Source organism: Styela clava, chromosome 12 (genome assembly GCF_964204865.1).
Source record: "Styela clava chromosome 12, kaStyClav1.hap1.2, whole genome shotgun sequence".
Lineage (NCBI taxonomy): Eukaryota > Metazoa > Chordata > Ascidiacea > Stolidobranchia > Styelidae > Styela > Styela clava.
In genome coordinates, this window is record NC_135261.1 from 3,168,667 (window position 1) to 3,193,296 (window position 24,630).

Below are 24,630 nucleotides of genomic sequence, written 5' to 3' on the forward strand. Positions count from 1 at the left end.
CGCACGTTTGATCGAGTGTCTGTAGTATTTTAGTCGCCGATAAATTTTGAAAAAAGTTGCCGCATCTGGCGAAGAGAGTGACGTATTGAATTTGAGCAGGGCTAAGTCTGGGTAGATAATGATTAATGATAACATTTCTATCGTTCAAGATAGACGCACGTTTGATCGGAAGTCTGTAGTATTTTAGTCGCCGATGAATTTTGAAAAAAGTTGCCGCATCTGGCGAAGCTAGTGACGTATTGAATTTGAGTAGGGCCAAGTCTGGGTAGATAATGATATGTAACGATAATCATAGAAAATGAGTTCGTCTTCAGATGTTATTACCTAATAACTAAGTACGAAATCGCGTTTACGGGAACTTGGTTTTACGTGTCTTGCTCTCACAGAATAAATGGTTGATTTTAATTGATAGTGGTTAAATTTAATATTTTACAACGGCGCATAGGTTGCAGTGGCCACACGCTGGTTCTCAGCGGGTATGTTTTAGTATACTCGGCAGACTTACATTAATAATGATTTAACGCCGTTACATGTCTATTTTGTATTTAACCGCTTACTATTAAAGTGTGTAAAGCGTGTCTTAATTTAGCATATCAGTATTTATTAGTATTTAGGGATTACATACATTTGGAACAATTGAAGGCAAAAAATATTGTAATATTCCTAAATTTTATTGTCCTGGGAACTGCCTGTTTAGTATCAAATGAAATCCAATGTTCAGGACATTTCCAAATAGATAATACATTTATAGTAAGTAATACATTTGCAATTTTTTACCATCTAAATCCAGCAATGTAGAAATTCCCACTATTTGAATAAGTATAAAAATAGAATAGGATTCGGTATTCTGGATTCGATTTAACTATTCTAGAATATTCTAGAATAGTAAATTATTCTACATTGCCCATCCCTAACTGTAACCTTTTGTAAAATCTTTCCTCAGACTGATAATTATGTGTACTAGTTATATAAAATGGACGGTGCTCTCGTAGTATTCATACCCAGATGGTGCACAACCTGAACATAGTATGTGTACCAGGTTAAAGTTAGCAGGTTGTGCACCATCTTGGTACGAATACTACAGGAGCGCCAAATGGACTAGTTCTAGTACTTGTCTTGAAAATTTCAATATCAATGATTCCCAACCTTTTGAAAGTAACATCTTATAAATAAAATCATAAAATAATTTTTTAGTGGATTGCTCTGGGCTGTAAAACAAGATGGATTCTTCTCAGAAAATAAAGAGAAACTCATCAATGGTGCAATAAATGCTTTGCTCGAGAAAGAAGGTTAGACTTTTTTGATTATTTTGGAATTTTCTATGTTTTTTAACTTCCCCATAACCCTGAAATTGCAATGTACAATTACGTCTCATATTGGCATTGGTTGCGGTTTGGGAACACCCCCCCCCCCCTTTTGAAATGTAACATCCCCTTTTGAAATGTAACAAAAAAGCCTTTTCCTGTACATACATAGCAATTTTTTCGAGCTTGAAACACTTTTTAGACTCTTAATAAGATTCTTGAAGACTCACCTTTTCCGGTCGAACCTGCTAGCTGTTACGATCTAATTTGGCAATTTGAAATATCAGGACCCAGCCAGTCAATGGCTGATTGAGACCGTATCTGCAGCCTTATTCCTAACTATTGTGCCAAATTATGTTATCAACGTAAATTTAAATATTATTTGCCATTGCTTCAAAGTTATAATGGTTTTCTCTCAAGTTTCAAATCTGACGTATACACGGGGGTCCATAAAGTCCCAATTACAATTTCATTTTTGGGTGCTCCCGAAATATGCGAACCAAGATGGCGGACATCGGAACGTAACATGGGTAACAGGTTAGGGTTAGGCGATAATTTTTTTCCAATTTTCCGTATTTTAGTCCTATTATCAGTTCGAAGACTAGCCAAGAGCCTCCCGTAGTATTTATACCTAAAATTATGGCCTAACCCTAACCTAGTACACATATTACATTCCGATGTCCGCCATCTTGGTTCGCATACTTCGGGAGCCCCCATTTTTGTTATGAAGTCAGTTCTCAATATATCTTAACTAGGTTTGTTGTTTTTTAATCAGTAATTTTTCAAGTATTTTTACTTTATTCAATATATCTGTGAGAGTCAAAACAATGTATGGTATCCATGAATTTCCTTTGGAATTTTACATAAGTTTATTAACCTTTGTGGACACCCTATACTATTCTGTATTGATTTCTATGTTTGCCTTAATCCTTCAGGTGATCAAAACAGCATATCAGACATGGAAATGGAATCCCAGTTTCATGCAGTCAGACGTCTCGTTGCATCAAAGGCTGGTTTTATGGCTTTCACTCAATTACCTAAGTAAGGAAATTACGTATTGTGGTCTTGGCGTGGCCGGGCCAATGATGAGTTACCTCCATATTGGCACTTCTGGAGCGCCTTGAGCTGTACTTTTACATTTTGTTTGCATGGAGTGCATGTTTTGAATATGAGTCACATATCCAGTCGTGTAGCCCTTTCATGTACTGGTGTTTCTTTTCACACAAGCAATAAGCCATCCTTCCCAAAATTTAATTTTATTTTTTTCCTTTTCCTAGGTTTCGAGAAAAGCTTGGTATGAAGGTTGTGAAAGCCTTGAAGCGTGAAAATGATGGAGTAATGCATGCGGCTTGCGATATGCTCGCTACCTTACTATGTGTAAGTCTTTTATATAAAACTATAACCAGGATGTACTTGAATACACAAGATCAAACCAGATATATAGGGTGTCCATAAAGTCTTATTTTACAATTGCAAAGGGAATTTATCGATATCGTATATTGTTTTGGCCCTCACAGATGTATTAAATGAATTAAGAATACTTAAACAATTACTGATTAAAAACAACAAACTTGGTTAAGATGTATTGAGAACTGACTTCATAACCACATTGAAATTGTAAAGGGACTTTATGGGCACCCCATCTATACGTCCAATTTGTCCAATAGATCATAAGCTTTAAGTATCTTTATCTCATAATCTTGTTTTATTTCAGCCTATGCATGATGATTATGACCTACGTCAAGAACAATTGAACAAATCATCTCTTTTGTCATCGAAGCAATTTCTGCAAAGTCTATTGGACCAGTTTGCAATAAGAGTGGTGAGTTCACAATATAACTGTAACATGGCCATCAAGCCTAGGTATTAATGATATTATAACGAGAATATCGGTCGGAGACCGAAGACTTATCGATCGGAGGTTAGGGAATCCCCCAAAACAGTGCTCTTACTCCATAGTGACACCGTGTGTCCCATCACTATATGATTAATAACTCGCTAATTATACGACATGATTCATTGAAAATCGATAGGCTTCTGTTCCGAACTATGATGAATGCACATGCAAAATTTGGAGCAGATTTAACCTCGCTTTCGTGAGATATTGCGTGTATCTAACAGACAAACAAACAAACAAACAAACAGAAAAATACCTATCAACATACTCACCGGACTTGAGATCGATAAGTAATAATGCTATGGAGCTTATAACTGGATAGTGTATTTTTGTCAGTGAGACACTAACCCTACCAATGTCTCCCTGACTACATTTCTCTATTGTTTAGAGATTGCCTAGAGCTGTTGTTCTTGTATCTTTATTATCTTTATCGTGGAGCATGTTTGAAAGTTCAACTTTGTGCTGTTAGTTCATAGATTCTAGAACCCTCTGTACAATGTCAACATGCTAATTGTTAGCTAGTTTTTTTCGAGGTGGGGTCAGGGGTGTGAGTTGTGACAAATCCTAAAAAGGGGAGGCATCTTAAAAAGTTTGAGAACCATTGCAATGGAGCCTATACCTGGAACATTTGTTATTGTTTAGTGAGACAAAGCCTCACACTTAACCTTGACTTTGTTTACTTCCCAGTTTGGCACCCACCTAATTTATTACACACTGAGTTTGAAGTCGTGGGTGCACGGTTTTAGACCCAAGATATTCGAAAATTTGTTTATAGTTTAGGTATTATAAACTCAAAAATATATGAAAGTGAGTCAGATTTTCTGTAACTAGTTGTTTATCATTTTAATTATCACTGTCATTGATAGATGCACTGAGTTGACTTGCTTAGCATGCTAAGCTTTCCCCAAAGCAACACACAATATTTGCACGCAAAATAAAGAGGGTTTTACTGCTAAAATCCACTATACACAGAAGTAGCTAATAAAACTTAATTAAACATAGAATATTGAACTACATGCAGTTCAATCTTCGATTATTAACTATTTCAAAATGTTTCTAAATTTTTTATTTCCAGAATAAAGGCAGAGGAGCTTTAGTAATCAGTGCAATGCTGGATTTCCTCACATTTTCATTGTGCGCACCACACAGTGAGACAACAGACGGGAAATGTTTTGAGCAACTTTTACAAATGGTTGCAGATATGGGTAGAAGCATATTCAAGTTATTTCAGGTATTGTATAAACTACATCCTTGTGCCTTGATGCGACCCGCTGAAGCATTTCATACAAACCGCCTGCTCTTGGAGAGAGCTGTGAATATTTTTCACAAATTTGTTACAAAATCCAAATTAATTTTAAAATTTAATTTGAAAATAACTAAACTATAAATTGTTAAATTAATATTAATGTTATTTTTATCTTTGGTTCAACAATGTCAGCCACCATTAAATTTGACACTATCCTAGAGAATTGGGAAGAGTAACTGTGATGTCACTTTGTGGCCTAAAAAGATTTTTGTACTGCTGCTCTTGCAAAAAAAACTTTCTCCACCTCTGGAGGTGCTGTTTTATGTTTAATTCGGTTAAATCAACTTTATTCGGCTATCAATCATATACACTGATATACAGGATGACCCAAAAAAACAAAACTGAGTTTTTAAACTGCGTCTTTAAAAATTTAAACAAAACTTGAATTTGTTTTTGAGTTTGATTGTACCATAACGTTTCAGTAATCCCCAACGCTTTGCACAAAAGTAATGCTCTCTCAAGAATATGTTCTAAATGAGCTTGGTTCTATTTTTGTTGGTCACTCTGTTGTAGGATCAATAGATATGGAGGGTTAACAGAGCACACTGGTACTTTTTTTCTAAAGTTGATATGCGCTTTCATATGTAGGCTTGTCCTCGGAAATTGTTGCATGATATTTATGTTAACTCTAACAGCTTTCATCTCTTTTTCCAGCATCCTTCCATGGCAATAGTAAAAGGAGCAGGAATGGTCATGAAAGCAATTATAGAAGAAGGAGACTCTGAGACTGCAGCACATATGCAAGACTTGGCCCTTGCTGAGGTGAGCAAAATATTAATTCGGATCGTCAAAAATATAAATACTTTGCCAAGAATAAAACTGCAATTGGATAAAGTTCAAGGACACTGGTTTCGAATCTCTAACCATGCAATTTTGAATGTACTGGGTACCACTCACGATGACTGCATTAATCTAAAGCAGGGATGGGCAACAGGTGACCCACGGGCCATAATCCGGCCCACCAAGACATTGGCTCTTGTCAACATTCGAAATTTCCCCAACTAGCATAAAATCTTAATCCGATAGTGTATTTTTTTGAAGGCGATCACATGAGTGAAAATACATAATCAAATTTCTTGCTCTTGTCGCTGCATTAAATCTTCTGCTGTTTTGCAAACTTAGTTGGAAATCCAGCTTCTTATACCTTTTCCCTCAATGGTAAACTTTCCGTTTCAGGGAGCTCTGCCTCGTCATCTGCACACTTCCATGTTTACTGTATCAACAGACATGAGGATGTTGACCAATCGCCAACTGAGCCGCCATCTTGTTGGATTGTGGGTAACTGGTCACCCTATTGCTATGGGACTTCTGAGAAGAATATTGGTATGTATGTGTATTAGCATAAAAACCACTAGAACTGAACATTTTATAGAGAGAAATTGTTAAAATACTGTCATTTTCTCTAATGTAGAAGTGAAGGAGTCCCATATTGAAATAAATTCATCGGCAACCATCGAAACATATGCTAATATAGGATTTTCATATCTATCGTGTAATAGAAAGACTGAACATTCAGTCATATAAAAAACCAATGACCTATCGAACCAGTCCAGATTAGGTATAATAATTCCTAACTATAGATGCATTAGTAGGAAGGCCAGTAGCCCTTCAATCCATCATCCATACCAACTGTCAGAATAGCTGCAAAATAATCTACTAATCCAAGTTAAATTGTGCTGCATAGTAGTAGTTGTAGGTGAGTTTGATGTCATAGTGCTTGTGGTGAGACCTATGTATGTTGTCCTAACAATCGAATAGACCTGGGCTCAAACCGGGATTCAGATTTTTTACTAATCAAATTCAAATGAAACTGTAAGTCAATAACAAGCAAAATTAATTATCAATTCAAAAATATTATTTGACTTTTTTCCAGCCTGCAGGCCTTCTTGCCTACTTGGATTCAGAAGACAGTGTTCCTGAGAATGAGCAGGATCTGATCAATATAAGAGACAACTTGAAACATGCTATCGTGAGTGTTTATTTAATTTATTTTTAGAAGGAATCAAGTATTGGGATGTATGGCCTAACGTTCTTTTGCCTTACTATCCTTTATTTGTAACTTATTGTTAGCTAGTTATTTTCAAGGTAGGGGGGGGGGGGGGGGGGGGGTGACTTGGTAAAAATTATTCTAAAAAGGGGGCAAGGCTTAAAGAGTCTGCGAAACATGTTAGCCTCACTCAAATCTGAATTTAATTGCAGGATCAAACTAAAGGAAAGCAGTCTCAATGGAAACAACTAGACAAGAATTTAAAACAGGTATTTTATTATGAGCGTTATTCATAAATTGATGATTTATCCAAATAATTATATTATTCAGTCTTTTTTGTAAGTTCACTTGTTTTGTGCAAGTTTTTGCGCTTGATGAACTTGATAAATCATATTCATGACATAGTGCTGGTTGGCAGGCCACATGTTAATGCAGCATGCGCCTATAGTATAGTACATAATAGGGCACTCCAGAAGTGTGTGTACCAATATGAGGTAACTAATTTTGTTCGCCTATTTTATGTCAAGTTGTGTGAAGGGACTGAGCAGGGGGTATATTCACTTGGATAACACAGACAGTCCCCAAACTCGTAAATGAACTAAAATAAGAAAAATTGGAATAAAAATGTGCCCTAACCTGGCACAGGAGTACCCATAATAGTACACATATGCCAATAGTACAAACTTGATGATTTAATCTTGATAAATGATGAAACTGTTTTTAGATATTTCTGTGCAATTGTTCAGATCTCTGGTATATATGCGCTTCACTCTGTGGCCAAAAGTCAGTTTCGCAAATTTCCTGAAAAATCTCAGTTTTATCCTTTTTACGACAGATCTACAAAGTTTAACTCCTTTTTCACAGATTGAAAGAGTTGTCTCAAAGAAAGCGAACATTCTTCTAACTCATTGGAGAGATCAGATGGGAATAGCAAGAAAGGAGCAGCCTCAGCAGAAGCCCATAGTGTTAAGAAAACGAAGACAAAGAATCAAATCTGAGGCAAATTGGCCGTTGTTCTATTACCAGTAAGTTACTTTTTTTGGATTTTTTCGTCAGGATTGCTGGACTTGAAGTATGTTTACAGATGGCTTGTTGAAATTTTGTTGTTTTTGTTAGGTTATTCGTGTTGTTGTCTGCGCCAAAATTGTTTTTCTCTTTACCCAATGACCCTTTTCAAATTTTCGATTCCTAGAGGTGTCCATATCTTCTAGAGGGCTGTAATTTTTCCATAATTTCTATACAGCTTAGGCTCACTGTTTTCCCCAAAAGTTTGCATTTTTTTAGATGGACATATCATATATATATATATATAAATTGCAATTGAATTGCATTATAAAAACGTCGGTTGTCTACCAATAACAGAACTTTATTTAAAAGTTTGAAGTTGTTCTGATTTCATTTTCTTTATTATAGATTCACCATGGATCATTCATTGCCGAACTTGATTTGGAACTACAAGGTAATTATAATGAATTTCTCTTCATTTTTTCTGGTTCTAATCTACCTAGTAACCAATGACTTGAGAAATAGTGATCTCTGGAGATTTTAAGATTCTTTAAGATATAATAGGGGTTTTATGGGTGCTCCGGAAGTATGCGAACCAAGATGGCGGACATCGGAACGTAACATGGGTAACAGGATTAGGCGATAATTTTTTTCCAATTTTCCTTATTTTAGTCCTATTATCAGTTCGAAGACTAGCCAAGAGCCTCCCGTAGTATTTATACCTAAAATTATGGCCTGACCCTGCCCTATTACACATATTACATTCCGATGTCTGCCATCTTGGTTCGTATACTTCGGGAGCCCCGTTTTATGTTTACCCATGGGGGACAGCATGTAAAATGACCTTATCACTTCGATTCAGCCACGATTTCTCGTCCAGTTACATGACCGTGTCAGATATAGGAATAGTTAACCAGTTTAAGTTTGAGACGCATAGACTGTTGACTTCGACTTTTATTCATGCAAGCCTTTCATTTCGAACAAGGCCCAGTAATATCCAACGATAGGTATGAATCTGGTATTTTTAAAACAGTTGGAATTTTACTGGTTTTGTCATTGTCCATCCTATTTGATAATTTGGGGTAATTGAATTATATAAAATAATTTTCCAATAAGCCTAAGAAAAGAAGCTGGAAGCAATTTGAAAATAAATTCAAGTATAGGAGATAAGATATAGTAAAAATTACTGAACTATTTTCTTTTCCATACAGACACGAGAAGAACTGCGGGACGCCCTTGAAAACGAAATGAGAGCTTTTAATGTTGACAAAGAACTTGGTCAAAGTATTGAAATTTCCTGGAATCATCAAGAGTTTGAGGTTAATCATGATTTAGTTGGACTGTTCATAGCAGCATGGATGCCAAAACACAGATTCTGGATATTTTGGTTTTCTCTGCTTTAATAAACCCAGTTTGCAGGCTTAAATCTGTCTGTAGAAATATAAGAAGTTGTCACCTCACTCAGAATGTAAAAAAAATTGTAGTCTCCATCTTCCATCTTAAGCCTTCACGAAAAGACTGTTTGTTTCGAGCTTTGTTAGGAGTAACACTGAATTCATGAACATAGTGGAATGTTTTAAATACTTGCTAAATATTAAAGATGATGTTTTGTTACTTTTAGGTTCAATATGAATGTTTGGCCGAAGAAATCAAGATCGGAGATTATTATTTGAGACTTCTTCTTGAGGAAGATGAAAATGAAGAGAATGGCGCCATCAAGAGATCGTGAGTTGCTTTGTATTTGGTTATAACAGATATCGACGTAAATTGTTCCTGTATTTAACTACAGCACCAAATGTCGCTGTCCGATGGCCAAAGTTTTTCTTAAAATTCTATGCTCTATTACAGATATGAATTTTTCAATGATCTTTACCATCGTTTCTTACTGACACCGAAGACAGCCATGAAGTGCATGTGTTTGCAAGCAATGAGCATTGTATATGGGAGATGTTGGGAAGAGATCGGACCTTTCAATGATACTAGATACCTTGTTGGGATGCTGGAAAGGGTTGGTTTTTGTGTTATGTTATAGTCGGGTAGTCAGGAATGTCTGAAAAAAATTATATTCAGGACATATGAGATTTTAGGATAGGGGATTTAAAAAAAAATCACCATTATAAGAAGTGGCGTAGCCAGGGGGGTAGGGTTGGGGGTTGGAAGCCTTCTTTTGAAATGTAAAAAAAAGCATTTTTCTGTATAATCTATAGCAATTTTTCATAGCATGAAACGCTTTTCAGACTCATCAAGAATCTTGATCCGGCCGGACCCGCTACCAGTTTGGTCCTAACTTGGCATTAAGAAATTTGAACCCCCCCTTTTCCCCCCTTTGAAAATTCTTGGCCACGCCCCTGATTACGTGCATTGACATTTGATTGTCACATGCGAATTGACTGCATCAAACTGATGCTGATAAGAGTTGTATAAACAATATAATTTTAGCTATTATGCATTACCAAATTCATTTACTATCAGATTACTATTTCTGCCAATTTCTTTGTGGAAGATTTATTCAGAAAATATTACATAATTTCTCAGAATGTATGCTATTCATAGAAGTAGACTACTTGGTTTTGGCCATTTCCGGTTCTTGTATGGCCTATAATGGGAGTGCTAAATGTATTTAACATCAAAACCATACTGCTCTATCAATTTATTGTATATTGGAATTTCGGTGCTCCCAAAGTATGCGAACCAAGATGGCGGACATCGGAACGTAACCTGGGTAACTGGTTAGGGTTAGGCGATAATTTTTTTCCAATTTTCCTTATTTTAGTCCTATTATCAGTTCGAAGACTATCCAAGAGCCTCCCGTAGTATTTATACCTAAAATTATGGCCTAACCCTAACCTAGTACACATATTACATTCCGATGTCCGCCATCTTGGTTAGCATACTTCGGGAGCCCCGGAATTTCCATGGAAAATGATGGATTGTTGTTGAAATGTTCTTTCATTTTCAGTGCTCAGATCGCCTTGAACGTGACAGGTTGATTTTGTTCATCCAGAAGTTGATAAAACATAAGGTATGTGACAAATTTCGTTGGTATTATGATGGTATGCTAGTGCCATTTAATTCTAACAAAATCGTATGAAAGTGAACAAAGTTTTAATGAGAATTCGATACGATTAGTAAACTGTATTGAAAAAAAAAAGACTTTTATATTCATGTAAGTGAAGAGAAAAAGCCAATATATGTTACCCATGTCTCTAATGCAATAATAGATAATTTATATATGGCTACTTACATAAAAAAGAAAATTTTTTTTTAAATTTTTTTTTTGATTTTAGAAAAACGATATATATACCCCGTCCCTTCAACTGCAAACCCAAACTAAAAATCTTTTTTAGAAAAACGTTAAAGAAGCACTCGATGCAAATGCAATCCGAATTCTTGTTGACCTACTGAGTCTTGCCCATCTTCATACAACACGAGCTTATGTTCCGACACAAACCAACGTCATTGAAGGAACAGATGAAATGGTAGCGGGAGCTGCAGAGAAAGAATGGTATTTTGGAAATAAGGAAAAAGAGAGACTTGGACCTTACAGTTTCAATGAGGTATAGTGGTAGAGATAAATAAATAATGGTTTATTGCTGAATATTTCACCAGAGTTGCAGTAAAAATAAACAAACGAACAATAATTATAAAATATAATCCCAAAGGGGTGGGCGAGACCTCTTTGACTGTTTGAATGATTATTTGGTACTCCTGAATTATGCGCACCAAGATGTCGCATAACCTGAACCCTAACCTGGTACACTACCTGAGTTCAGGTTGTGCGCCATCTTGGTGCGCATACTTCAGGAGGTCCGATTATTTTACTAATGACACTTTATCAGCTTTTAATATTGAATATTTTTTGACTAAAAATGGTTTTTAAATGCTGGCTACCTTTACCACTATTATTGTAAGAGCTTTTTGTTAGAAATTTATGTACTTTCAACTTTTTATGTATATTGCCAAGTTACATCAGCTGTTAACTTAATAATCGTTTCAACACTACATGATACTAATGACCACCTAATATAGTGTTTGCTTCTTTCTTGAATTCCCATGATAACTATTCTGGAATTTGAGGACAATATATTTATATTTATTAAAATATTGTTTGATTTGTGATAAAATTTTCAAATTGGCCAATTTTGGAAAATTATGTTCTCTACTCTTAGGATTGGCTACTTGTTGTATTGAAAAAAGTTTGACTTCATCTTTTTTTTACTTTTTCGGTGAAATCGGAATGTTTTTAAACAGAAATGTAGTCTGGTAGTGGAGATGTTGCATCTTCCTAGTATTGCTTTGTTGTAAATATGCCTGCTTTCAGTTTGATTTCGGTAACAAATTCTTCTGTTTTAGATGAAAGATTTCTGGAAAGATGGCACACTGACACCTAAAAGCCGATGCTGGGCACAAGGAATGGATGGATGGAGACCATTACATGCAATCCGACAACTGAAATGGTGCTTGATGGCCACTGGTCAAGCAGTTATGAATGAAACAGATCTTGCTATAACAATATTAAACATGCTAATCACTATTTGTGATTACTATCCAAGCAGGTATAGCCTATCTTAGCCTTAGCTTGTAAAATTAGCTGTCAGTACTTTTAAAATACCATATGCTCGGACATTTCGTGACAAAATGGTAATTTAAAAAATGTGGACCAGCAAATACGCATCAACTCACGAAACACTCTCATAATAAGCATTAAACTAGATTTAGCAATGGTGGACTGACTATACAAGAAATTTTATTTGGGTCGACTTTAACTTCACAACTTTAAAATTAGAAGGCAGCAAGTAGTATGACTTCATATCAGGTTTCCCAACCTTTTAGGGCTCATGGCCTTTTTTCGGATGCTTTTAGCACTCATGGGCGCCCCCTGTTTATCACTTCAGGGGTATTCACAGTGATATTTTAATTGATAGATTCCAAATCCCATTATGTTAAAACAGATCATGCTCGAAAAGTGAAAACACCATTAAAATAACCTAATCAAGTAATGAAACTACGAAGAACAGAAGTTTTCTTATCAAGAAAAAAGTAAAATTAGTTTTGGGTCAAGCATTTTGAAACTCGGTCTGTGGCACCTTTGGAGGCGGCGGGCTGCCAGTTGGGAATCGCTGCTTTATATAGTACTGGAAGCCCAGAACTTCACCCAAAAAACTTGGTTTTGAGTTTCACAGACTTCTTCAAAAGCAATGTTTTCGGGGTCTGGTGATAAAACCTGGGCTGAGACTCTAGCAAACATCCATTGCTTCCTTAGTCCAATTCTTGATCGATATGTTCGCTTGTAACAATATTTTTTGTATTTCAGGGATGCAGACAATGCTGTGATTCGTCCACTACCAAGAGCAAAAAGGTTGTTGAGTGAAACTGTGTGTCTTCCTCATATAGTGCAGGTATTATTCAATTTCTCGTAGCTCAGGTTATTTTGAATTCAATATCGGGAACCTTGCTCAAGAACAAGCTTTCTTAACAACCAATTCAGCAGTCTTATTTTGCCTAAATTTTTATCAATATTTTTTTGATTTCTGTCTTGGGTGAAGGAAAATGTGTGAATTTGTCACTTCAAAGATCTCCAAAGCCGTTTCATTTTTGCGACAATGCTGTGAACGACATGCTAATTCTGTTAGTGACGTTTTCTTTCTGAAAACATTGAAGTTTTAATCTATTTCAACCTCTACTTTTTGTTTATAGCTTCTCTTGACCTTTGACCCCATACTTGTTGAGAAAACTGCAGTTGTATTGCAACATGTCATTGAAGATAATCCTATGCTTTCTAGAATGTATTTAACTGGTAAGTGGGATTTGTGCTTTATTATTTTATTTGTAAGTTCATCTCAAGGCACTGACTAAGGGGTTAATCAAGCTGCCGAACTGATATAAATATGAGGTATAAGCAGTGGTGGGATTCAGCCGGTTCGCACCAGTTCTATAGAACCGTCTAAAGGAATTTTATGAGATCAGTGAACCAGTTAGAATTACTGGTTACTGTTCTGTTTGTAACAAAACTGGCTGAAAAATACGGCTTTTGTGAAAGAACCTGCTGACAAAAGATTTGAATCCCACCCCTGGGTATAAGGTTATGGAATGGTGGATTGCAATATTTGGCTACGTTCCTCTGCCCACCACTTCACCCACTGTAAGAAATTGGGTAGGTAGTGCAAAACCAGAAAAATCGAGCTAGGCATTAAGAATACATCCTCGCCGCCACAGGGTGGTTCAAGCAACAGGTAGACGGTTACTGCTTGATCCTCCATGAAGTCCATGCATTTTAAACAAATAACTGATTCCATACCCGACATGTGTTGGTAACCGGACGTGGAACTGTGATCTCCATTTGATTAAGTCGTTTTACCGACTTTCCTTTCCTCCGTGAATTCAGGGATGGCCATTTCCGAATACTAAACTATTCCGAATACATTCTAAAATAATGTTTTCGAATCTGGAATTCCGAATACATTCTAAAATCGAAAATAACACATTTTTGTTTTAGTTTATTAAAACCCAGTAAATTAGGAAATAAGCTTCAATAGAAATATCAGAATAAAGCCACAAACCAACAGTATATGTACAAAAAGTAATTGATAGTTTATAGCTATCAATAAAAAATAATAGCAACTTGTGACACGTCAGTTTATTAAAATTATTCACTTTGTACAAATGACCATATGAAAAGATAGCCAAGGAGTTGTCTGACGCTTTCTATCATTGATACCATGATATTACGATAACAGTCAAGTCTATTGACAAAAATACTACTTGTATTCAGATAATTGTGTATATTTTCTGTGAGTAATCAAATTTATTGGCAATACAGGCAACTGAAACAAGCAACAACAATCGAAAATCCATTATGCCTTTAAAAATTCTAATATTTAAGCTTAGAGTATTTTACTACCTACCAGTATATTTGTATATTAATTTATGTGAACCATATTGTTAATATGTGTAACATATTGTTGTGTTCAAATTAGAAATAAATTAATAGAGAATAGATGACCACCACTGCCAGCCGCGCAGCCAGGATTTTCAAAATCGGAAATTCCCATTGCCGCCTGTAACACCCACCGCGATTCCGCGCTCGTTAAAAGAGCCGTCTTTTCAGCGTATAATGATCATCCTGTTACCTAAAATATTCAATCCATAACAACTACGGATTCTAAAATATCTTTATATATTAATTTAATGGGTCCAACGTAACTCGCGGTTGCTTCTTCTTACGTCAGAAAAAAACATTATTATTCGGTCCACAGCGATCTGTGACCTAAAAGTACGAGATAAACCACATTATATTTCATATTATGTCAAGCTATTTATAGATGCTGGTAAAGTTTAACCAACAGAAAATTTTAATACGTATTTTTGCAATCTTGCCAACTCGGTATCGCCGTTAGAAAAATCTCAAATAATGATATACAAATTCTGTTAAGTGTAGTGTATAATTCATTTCATACAATGAATATACATATAAAGTTTAGCAAGCAGTAAATTAAAAATACATATTCATCGCCGCGATTATGCCACCTGTTAAAAGTGTCGACTTTTACAACAAATGATATAACAACGAGTATATATATTTCTGTTGTGCAAAGTGATGAATTCGTGACCGATACGGGCATATTTAAAATGTCTTGCTTTATTAATTTAATTGTCTTCAATTAAACCTGCGGTTGCGTCGACAAAATAAAATCCTCACCACTCTTATATACCATTGCAATCCGCGATCATAGGAATAAAAACGTGTGGTAAACTGCCCGATTAAATAATGTTCAGATCCGTACTTTGCGAATTCGGCAAATATTTAGATGTAGGCCTACTTGTTAACAGTGACTCCGCTCAATCGAAATGCTGACACTCTGATTATTTTTAGATAAAACCGTCGAAAAATCCATAAATCTGCTGTAACATCTCAGAGTAAAATTTATTTCATCACAATAAAATTAATTGAATATACTTTTAAGATTAATTATATTATATACATCCTCACAACCCGGGAAAATGTCGCGTTTCATACCTTGTATAATGTTAACACGAAAATATTTGAGGGCAATTTAAAGCAATGAATAATCAGGCAAATCCCGCCCTCAATTCGTGACGATATGATTCTAAACGCCCGACTAAACATAATGTGTACGGTAGGCCCACGAAATTTGGCGATTTCCACAGCCTAGAAAAGCGTTTTATAAATTTTCGCGGGCCTCAATAAAACTTATATTGTTTGCGGTTTTATTTTCAGTTTTTTAAATTGTCGCTTTTCAATCAAAAAGTTGCATTGTCTTTAGAAACTCGCCGCCGATGAACGTATTTACCAGATTCACAATTCCGTGCGCGTACAAAAATAAAATAATTGTCGTCGTTATCGTGGAACAAATTTGTGGGAAATTTTCGTTTTAGAGAAAATAACACAAGCGTAAAGACGTTTACGGCCTAAATAACACGTTACGCTGATGAGTGATGAAAACAATCACGCGCAAGTTTCTATCGAGAATGTTTTCATTCAACGGAAACGTCTTGGAAGCGGCGTCGGCCGAAAATGTGTGACGTCACACAAATATTCGATATTCTTATGAACGCTATTTCCGATATTCGAATGACGAGATATTCGAATACATTCGAATACTTTATTCGAATTGGCCATCCCTGTCCGTGATAAATATGTGAATCCAGAGTGCAGATGGGAAATTGCCTCGTAACAATAAAACGATAGTCTAAATATTTAATATTTTGTTTCCAGGCGTCTTCTTTTTCATCCTAATGTACACCGGCTCCAATGTGATCCCAATTGGAAAGTTTTTGAAATATTTGCATTTGAAACAAGCATTCAGGACATCTGATGAGGTAAATGTTGAATTGTGAAGTTGGTTTTTTAAACTTTTTTTTGGTAATATTTAAAGATAGATGTTCTTATTCTATATTGTACTCAAAGTTCAGTATTGTATGTACTGATGTACTGATGCGTTGAAAAGAAAGTTGTTCTCTGAAAATATTAGTTTGAGACAAAAACGTTTTCTTCACAATCATATACATTTATCAATGAATTTTGTGAGCTTGTTCTTGCCCACATTAACAATCATAAATCTCCTGAATGCCTGATATGGTCGATTCTCAATGCTAATTTTTATTTCATCATTCGGTACTCCCGTAGTATGTGTACCAGGTTAGGTTTTCTTTATTTTAGTTCTATTACGAGTTCGGGGACTGTCTGTGTTAGTCAAGTGAATATACCCACTGCCCATAGGCTTCCGTCCTTTCAAACAACTTGATGTAAAATAGGAGAACAAAATTAGTTACCTCCATATTGATACACATACTTCTGGAGCGATGATCGTTTCATGTCAAGTTCTAATTACAAAGATAGAGGTAAAATATAGTGTGCTGTGATGTGCAATCTAGGAACCGCCTGGATACATTTAAAAAAATGTGTATTTCTGTTTTCAGAATGTCTCTGACATGGTCAGCCACTCAATCCTTGGTGCATTGCTACCTGAAGCCATGATACATTACCTTGAGAACTATGGTGCTGAAAAGTTTGCTGAAATATTTCTGGGAGAGTTCGATACCCCAGAAGCTATCTGGAACAGTGAAATGAGGTTTGTGATTGCGAACGAATTGTTTTTATTGAAATCTATATAATGGTAGGCAGGGATAGCCAATTCGAATGTATTCGAATATCTCGTCATTCGAATATCGGAATTAGCGTTCATAAGAATATCGGATATTTGTGTGACGTCACACATTTTCAACGCCGCTCTCAAGACGTTTCCGTTGAATGAAAACATTCTCGATAGAAACTTGCGCGTGATTGTTTTCATCACTCATCAGCGTAACGTGTTATTTAGGCTGTAAACGCCTTTACGTTTGTGTTATTTTCTCTAAAACGAAAATTTTCCACAAATTTGTTCCACGTAACGAAGACAATTATTTTATTTTTGTACGCGCACGGAATTGTGAATCTGGTAAATACGTTCATCGGCGGCGAGTTTCTAAAGACAACGCAACTTTTTGATTGAAAAGCGGCAATTTAAAATACTGAAAATAAAACCGTAAACAATATAAGTTTTATTGAGGCCCGTGAAAATTTGAAAAACGCTTTTCTAGGCAGTGAAAATCACAGAATTTCATGTGCCTCTGGCACACATTATGTTTGGTCGTCGTTTAGAAACATATCGTCACGAATTGAGGGCGGGATTTGCCTGATTATCCATTACTTTAAATTGCCGTCGAATATTTTCAAAGTATATTTAATCAATTTTATTTTGATGAAATAGAGAGAGAGAGAGAGAGATTTTTTATTTTCGTCAACCAGAAAAAAAAAAACAGTCATAACAAAAATAATAATAATAATAATTTCACCTCGAGATGTTACAGACGATTTACGGATTTTTCGAACGGTTTTATCTAAAAATAATCAGAGTGGCAGCATTTCGATTGAGCGGAGACACTGTTAACAAGTACATCTAAATATTTGCCGAATTCGCAAAATACGGATCAAAACATTATTTAATCGGGCAGTTTACCACACGTTTTTATTTTTATGACCGCGGATTGCAATGGTATATAAGAGTGGTGAGGATTTTATTTTGTCGACGCAACCGCAGGTTAAATTGAAGACAATTAAATTAATAATGAAGCAAGACATTTTAAAAATGCCCGTATCGGTCACGAATTCATCACTTTGCACAACAGAAAAATATATTGTTATATTATTTGTTGTAAAAGTCGACTCTTTTAACAGGTGGCATAATCGCGGCGATGAATACGTATTTTCAATTTACTGCTAAACTTTATATTTATATTCATTGTATGAAATGAATTATACTCTACACTTAACAGGATTTTATATCATTATTTGAGATTTTTATAACGGCGATAACGAATTGGCAAGATTGGAAAAATACGTATTAAAATTAAATACATCAGGCAGTTTATCTCGTACTTTTAGGTCACAGATCGCCGTGGACCGAATAGTAATGTTTTTTTTTGACGTAAGAAGAAGCAACCGCGAGTTACGTTGGACACATTAAATTAATATATAAAGATATTTTAGAAACTCGTAGTTGTCATGGATTGAATATTTTACGTAACAGGATGATCATTATACGCTGAAAAGACGTCTCTTTTAACGAGCGCGGAATCGCGGTGGGTGTTACCAAAGTCACTTTGGGTGTTACAGGCGGCAATGGGAATTTCCGATTTCGAAAATCCTGGCTGCGCGGCTGGCAGTGGTGGTCATTTATCCTCTACTAATTTATTTCTAATTTCAACAAATATTAGAATTTTTAAAGGCATAATGGATTTTCGATTGTTGTTGCTTGTTTCAGTTGCCTGTATTGCCAATAAATTTTATTACTCTCAAAAAATATACACAATTATCTGAATACAAGTAGTATTTTTGTCAACAGACTTGACTATTATCATAATATCATGATACCAATGATAGAAAGCGTCAGACAACTCCTTGGCTATCTTTTCATATGGTCATTTGTACAAAGTGAATAATTTTAATAAACTGACTGTGTCACAAGTTGCTAATATTTTTTATTGATAGCTATAAACTATCAATTATCTTGTGTACATATATTGTTGGTTTGTGGCTTTATTCTGATATTTTTATTGAAGCTTATTTCCTAATTTACTGGGTTTTAATAAACTAAACAAAAATGTGTTATTTTCGATTTTAGAATGTATTCGGAATTCCAGATTCGAAAACATTATTTTAGAATGTATTCGGAATATTTAGTATTCGGAAATGGCCATCCTGATGGTAGGGTCTTGCTGATATTGGTTTATTTTTAAGCCATGCTGGTTACTACTCAGACATACATTTATTGCCCAATGGGGGTTCTACCTCTTGCTTAATTAGCCATCCATACTTGAATACACACGATTACAACTAGGTATGCTTATTGCCAACCAGTGCAGAAGCAGACAACTAAAACTGCTTTGACAGATTAGACTCGAAACTAAATAATGAAAAGTGATGGAGCATGTGCTGCTGTACGAATTGCCAATATTTTTAAAACAATTTTAGTTACAAACAAATCTAAAAAATTAAAAAAAATAGTAATTTAAACATTTTCAAGTATGGGTGGCAACTGAAATGACAAGAGCTAATGAACTATATTGATTTATGACAGTACTTTACTCGTCATAAAATGCCAAAATATACAATCCAAACAATAAAAAAAAAAAAAATTCTAGTCATGGATGTGAATTGTTTTTAACTTTCAAACCAGTCTTTAAAAACAATCAAAACTTTTTCAAATTAATTTCAGACGTTATCTGATTGAAAAGATCGCAGCCCACGTCGCAGATTTCAGTCCACGTTTGATGAGCAACACCAGAGCGCTGTACCAGTACGTTCCCATTCCATCTATAAGTTATCCACAACTAGAGGAAGAATTGTTCTGCAACATGTATTATCTTAGACATCTCTGTGATCAAACGAAATTCCCTGAATGGCCAATCAAAGATCCGGTGAGTAGACTAAATAGTTTAATTAATGGTTGCAAGTTGACTGAATTATTTTATGGCTCTAAGTTAGGGCGGTGATTCTCTAATTGTCCAGTACAGTGGTTCTCAAACGGTGAGGCGCGCCTTACAATGGGGGCATAGACAATTTTTTGTGGGGGCAGGAAGTTAATTGAAAATAAAAGTATTTGTTAGATATTTTGGATCTTCCCCCATCTTATTTTGCATTCCATCTTCGTATTTTCACTCAGCTCTGTGCAAGCAACAGCTCTTGTGTAGGGGCTACTATTTCAGAACGATTGAAATATTCAGGTTATGGACCGTACCTACTCAATTTTTCTGCACTCTGGGGGTAAGGTGGGCCATCTGGGCCCTTATGGCTTAAATATAAAGTGCTTATAAAGTGATTTCAGTCCCCCACAAAATAAAGTAGCTAACTGCTTGAGTCCTGTTTGGAGCAAAAAAAATATGTCATATAGAAAAATTGCTGACGTTAAGATAGACATGTGACCTTCTTGTCCATAGAATTAAGAATTGTTCTTTATCAAGTATCGCTCTCTTGTTTCTGTCAGATCAAACTTCTGAAAGACGTTCTGGAAGCCTGGAAAAAGGAAGTTGAGAAGAAACCTCCAACAATGTCTGAGGATGATGCTTATGAGGTTCTCAGGTTGCCAAAAAATCAAGGCCCGTAAGTGATGTTTCTTTGTTATATCTATTATATATGGTGAATTAGGCAGACAGGCCTAACAAGGCTAGGTGCTTGAGACAAGACTTGTGCTGAAAGGGTATTTAATATCTATCGGCTCAGCGATGTGACGCATCGTGCAAAGCCGAAGGGATACGCCCGTCAGCAGACCTCTGATTACCCTTCATGGGTTCGCAGGTTACCGGCCGCTTGCTCCACCAACAAGTCCATGCTTCCAAAAACTAATAACTGGCTAACTATTCCCGACATGGACTGGTAACCGAACAAGAGGCCGTGATTCGCCATATGCCTAAGCTGTCTTATCATCTTTTTGTCGTCTTTTCTCTCTCTCGGGATAAATATGTAAAACATGTTGAGTCTTCTATTCTGCTCAAATTTTGCCTCCTGGATTTAAATTCCTAATTTTCTAGTTTAATACACTCAATTCTGTTGATAATAAACTATTGTTTAGTTAAATTTTTATATTACCGTATTTCCTCGAAATTACGCCTATCTCGCGAATAGGTCAACTCCCTAAAAACGGCCGTAAAACGGCGATTTTATAAAAATTCGCGAATAAGCCAGTCCTTCGAATCTTTACACGCCGGACGCCTTAAGAAAAATGTAGAAAGAGAGCAAAATTACTGTATACAAACAGTTCTCACGTTTGTGAGAAAATAAAACAATGCATAAAACAATTTCCTTTGATCGCCCACAAGGGCGGTTAATTTCGTTCCATGTCTGTTTCAAGGAAAGAAATAACGCTGTATTAACACAGTCTTATAAATCGCTACGAATCTTAACACGCCACACGCCTTAAGAAAGGTGCAGAAAGAAAACAAAATTACTGTAACACAAACATTTCTTACATTTATCGTTTCTGTTTGTTAGCGAGGGCCATAGGTGGCTTCTTACCCGCAACTCTTACTTGTTAATTGATCCATCTGTCCTTAATATATCCACTATGTTTAAAGTTCTGGACAAGGAGTTAATAATAATAAATAAGGCTATTCTAGTTGTAATTGCATTAGATCTATCTGAACTGTTCGAGAGCAGTTGAATTTTTCAAGCTAACAAAGCCATTCCACCTCTGTCCCTATCTATCTCACCTAGAAGACAACGCAGTATTCATTTTTATGATTTTTGTCTCAGATAATATCAAACTTAAGATTTGAAATCATACTAGCAGTGTATTTCTATTTTCAGGATAAACGAGAGCAAAATCCGCAAAGCATATTTTAGAATGGCACAGAAATACCATCCTGACAAAAACCCAGAAGGAAGGGTAAGTCTGCTTCATGAGTTTGAACTCATCGCTTGCCTTGACAAGTCAATATAGCCAAGTCTACCTTACTAATCATAACCACTATGCCAGTTCTGTTAAATTCTGAGTTCTAAAACCGTTTTATCGTCTTTCTTCACCCTCTGGACAAATATGTAAATTCTATCCTGTAAATCTTATTAAGTCAAGTTAAATCTGTCATACTAGCCATAACAGCTCTTCATGCTCTTTCACTGACATTCGCACCCTCTCACTTGAATCAACTCCTCGATTTTTTAGGATATATTTGAAGCAGTAAACAAAGCGTATGAATTCCTATGCGCCAAGAAAAAGAAACGTGCAATAGATGGGCCTGACCCAGAGAATATTTTACTTGTCTTGAAGACTCAGAGCATCTTGTTCAGCAGATATAAAGAAGGTTTGTTGCTTTTGTGTTGAATAATACTATACTGATCACATTTGATTAAGCTTGGTTTCTTTGAGTTACTTTGTGATTTAAAACTTTATTATAAAGACTATTGGGTACTTCTGTAGTATGTGAACCAAGATGGGGGAGATTGGTTTGTAGTATGTGTACCAGGTGATAATTTTATTCCAAATTCCTTATTTTAGTTCTTTTACGAGTTTGGGGATTAGCCAAAAGACTCCTTTAGTATTTATACCTGAAATTATGGCCTAACCCCAACCTGGTACACATACTACGTTCCAATGTTCGCCATTTGGTTCACATACTTTGGGAGTACCAACAATTGACTTGTTTTTTGAACTGAGGTAACTTACTACCCTTTTCTCTAACAACTGGATTAGAAAAATACACCAAGCTTATGCCCCAAAATTCTCATCCCAGTTCCAACTACTCATGATAGATAATCTGCTTTTGTAGTGATAAAAGGACTGATATCTACTGTTCTATGGCAGCGAATTCCAAGTCCAGCAATTCTTTCCATATATTCTATACAAGATTTAAAACCTGTGAAGCCATGTAGTGTATTCAAAATTCAGACAACAAGCTTCTAATAAGCATTAGGAAATCTCTAAGCTCTTGATTTTTTTCACCAGAACTTGAGCCATACAAATATGCTGGTTATCCTGCGTTGATCAAAACAATAAAAATGGAAACGACAGATGATAAATTATTCAGCAAGGAATCTCCTCTGTTGCCAGAAGCTACAGAACTAGCTTATCATACCGTCAACTGTTCAGCATTGAACGCTGAGGAATTGAGAAGAGAGAGTGGTTTAGAGGTAGTTTGATAAATGATTTTCTTTGACTTTTGACTCAGAGATGGCAAAATTTGATTTTTCTGAAAGAAGTTTGAATTAGTATTTCAAAATAAAGGCAGGATGGCCTAGCAGTTGAAGCATTACACTCTTCTGTGTTGGTATTGCGACATTTAATGATAAATAAGCCAACAAACATGAGCGAAAGAATAAACGCATTACAGCAGTGGTCCGCAAACCGTGGCCCGTGGGCCAATTACAGCCCGCATATTTAATATGGCCCGCCAAAGTGAAATAGTGAAAAGTGAAACACTTTATGTTATTACATTTTTGCATCCTGGATGCCACAGTTGTTACGTCGTTATCACAGTTTATTATGTTGGCATTTCGTTTTATATATATATATTGAGATGATTTTTGTATAACAATACAAACCATCAAAATCTGAAATCAATCTTGAAGCCTATTTTAATGCCTATTCTTCATAATTTTCTCAGCGCGCTTGTGTGCCGACCCCTCTTTCGGCCCGCGATTATACTTCCGCTTCAAATTTGGCCCTTGGTCATTACAGTCATGGGCAAATGGCTTAACATTCGGCCCCCAGAAAACCATTCGTGTGCTGCCGTGGGGGGGCTGAGCGGTCAGTTTGAGAAACTCTGATCTAATCTTACACTCTTATTTCCAGATTCTCCAAGCAGCATTTACTCGTTGCGTTGCAATGTTGAGCAACTCTTCTCAACCTACAGATGTTGCTGTACGAGTGTGTATGTACATATGCAAGTGTTATACTGTCGCTGCCCAGTTCGAACAATGTCGGGAGAAGTTTGTTGAGGATCCTACGATCGTCAGAGATGTCTGCAGAATATTATATTATAAGGTATGGTTGCTTTTTTAATTGAAAATTCGCTCAAAGAAATAGTATAAAGGTAGACTAATCGGCGCTCCAGAAGTGTGTGTATCATTATGGAGGGGACTAATTTTGTTCACCAACTTTACATCAAGTTGTGTAAAGGGACTGAAACTTATGGGCAGGGGGTATATTAACTTGTCTAACACGAACAGTCCGCAAACTTGTAATAGAACTAAAATAAGGAAAATTGGAATAAAATTATGGCCTTATCCTATCCTGGTACACACACTACGGGAGTACAGACTAATCTACTTTTTAGCAAAGCCATGATTGCCCCTGGAATGCCAAAAACTACAGAGATACTGTATTGCATTCTGTACTTGTAAATGCCGGTTGACGTGAGGCTTAACACTTTTTTGTATTTATTTGTGCCAGGCAGTGTTTATTGAACTTTTTAAGCCTTGCCCCCTTTTCCGAATTTGTCAAGTCTTGCGCCCCACCTCAAGATTACTAGCAAACAATAAGTCACAAATAACAGATAGTAAGACGAAAGTATATTTTATCAAAAAACAATTTGAAAATATGTGTACATAATGAAGAAATGTAAACAATAAAGAAAT

The 24,630-nt window shown here is 35.9% G+C and overlaps 1 protein-coding gene across 3 annotated transcripts in view; it reads left to right on the plus strand.

Moving 5' to 3' along the window:
* LOC120329620 (dnaJ homolog subfamily C member 13-like) overlaps positions 1 to 24,630 on the plus strand; it is a 55,695-nt gene that overhangs the window by 12,079 nt on the left and 18,986 nt on the right. For all 3 annotated transcript variants that reach the window (XM_039396334.2, XM_078118446.1, XM_039396335.2), the window contains exons 11-37: positions 1,195 to 1,289; positions 2,240 to 2,345; positions 2,582 to 2,681; positions 3,019 to 3,126; positions 4,277 to 4,432; positions 5,162 to 5,269; positions 5,684 to 5,830; positions 6,381 to 6,476; positions 6,707 to 6,763; positions 7,359 to 7,519; positions 7,908 to 7,953; positions 8,711 to 8,818; positions 9,121 to 9,224; positions 9,348 to 9,507; positions 10,459 to 10,521; positions 10,847 to 11,056; positions 11,853 to 12,055; positions 12,814 to 12,898; positions 13,197 to 13,296; positions 16,237 to 16,340; positions 16,941 to 17,092; positions 19,778 to 19,979; positions 20,546 to 20,661; positions 21,865 to 21,943; positions 22,220 to 22,358; positions 23,000 to 23,184; positions 23,846 to 24,037. In XM_039396334.2, coding sequence (XP_039252268.2) covers positions 1,195 to 1,289; positions 2,240 to 2,345; positions 2,582 to 2,681; positions 3,019 to 3,126; positions 4,277 to 4,432; positions 5,162 to 5,269; positions 5,684 to 5,830; positions 6,381 to 6,476; positions 6,707 to 6,763; positions 7,359 to 7,519; positions 7,908 to 7,953; positions 8,711 to 8,818; positions 9,121 to 9,224; positions 9,348 to 9,507; positions 10,459 to 10,521; positions 10,847 to 11,056; positions 11,853 to 12,055; positions 12,814 to 12,898; positions 13,197 to 13,296; positions 16,237 to 16,340; positions 16,941 to 17,092; positions 19,778 to 19,979; positions 20,546 to 20,661; positions 21,865 to 21,943; positions 22,220 to 22,358; positions 23,000 to 23,184; positions 23,846 to 24,037 — 3,382 coding nt within the window. The remainder of the gene's footprint in view (positions 1 to 1,194; positions 1,290 to 2,239; positions 2,346 to 2,581; positions 2,682 to 3,018; positions 3,127 to 4,276; positions 4,433 to 5,161; positions 5,270 to 5,683; positions 5,831 to 6,380; positions 6,477 to 6,706; positions 6,764 to 7,358; positions 7,520 to 7,907; positions 7,954 to 8,710; positions 8,819 to 9,120; positions 9,225 to 9,347; positions 9,508 to 10,458; positions 10,522 to 10,846; positions 11,057 to 11,852; positions 12,056 to 12,813; positions 12,899 to 13,196; positions 13,297 to 16,236; positions 16,341 to 16,940; positions 17,093 to 19,777; positions 19,980 to 20,545; positions 20,662 to 21,864; positions 21,944 to 22,219; positions 22,359 to 22,999; positions 23,185 to 23,845; positions 24,038 to 24,630) is intronic.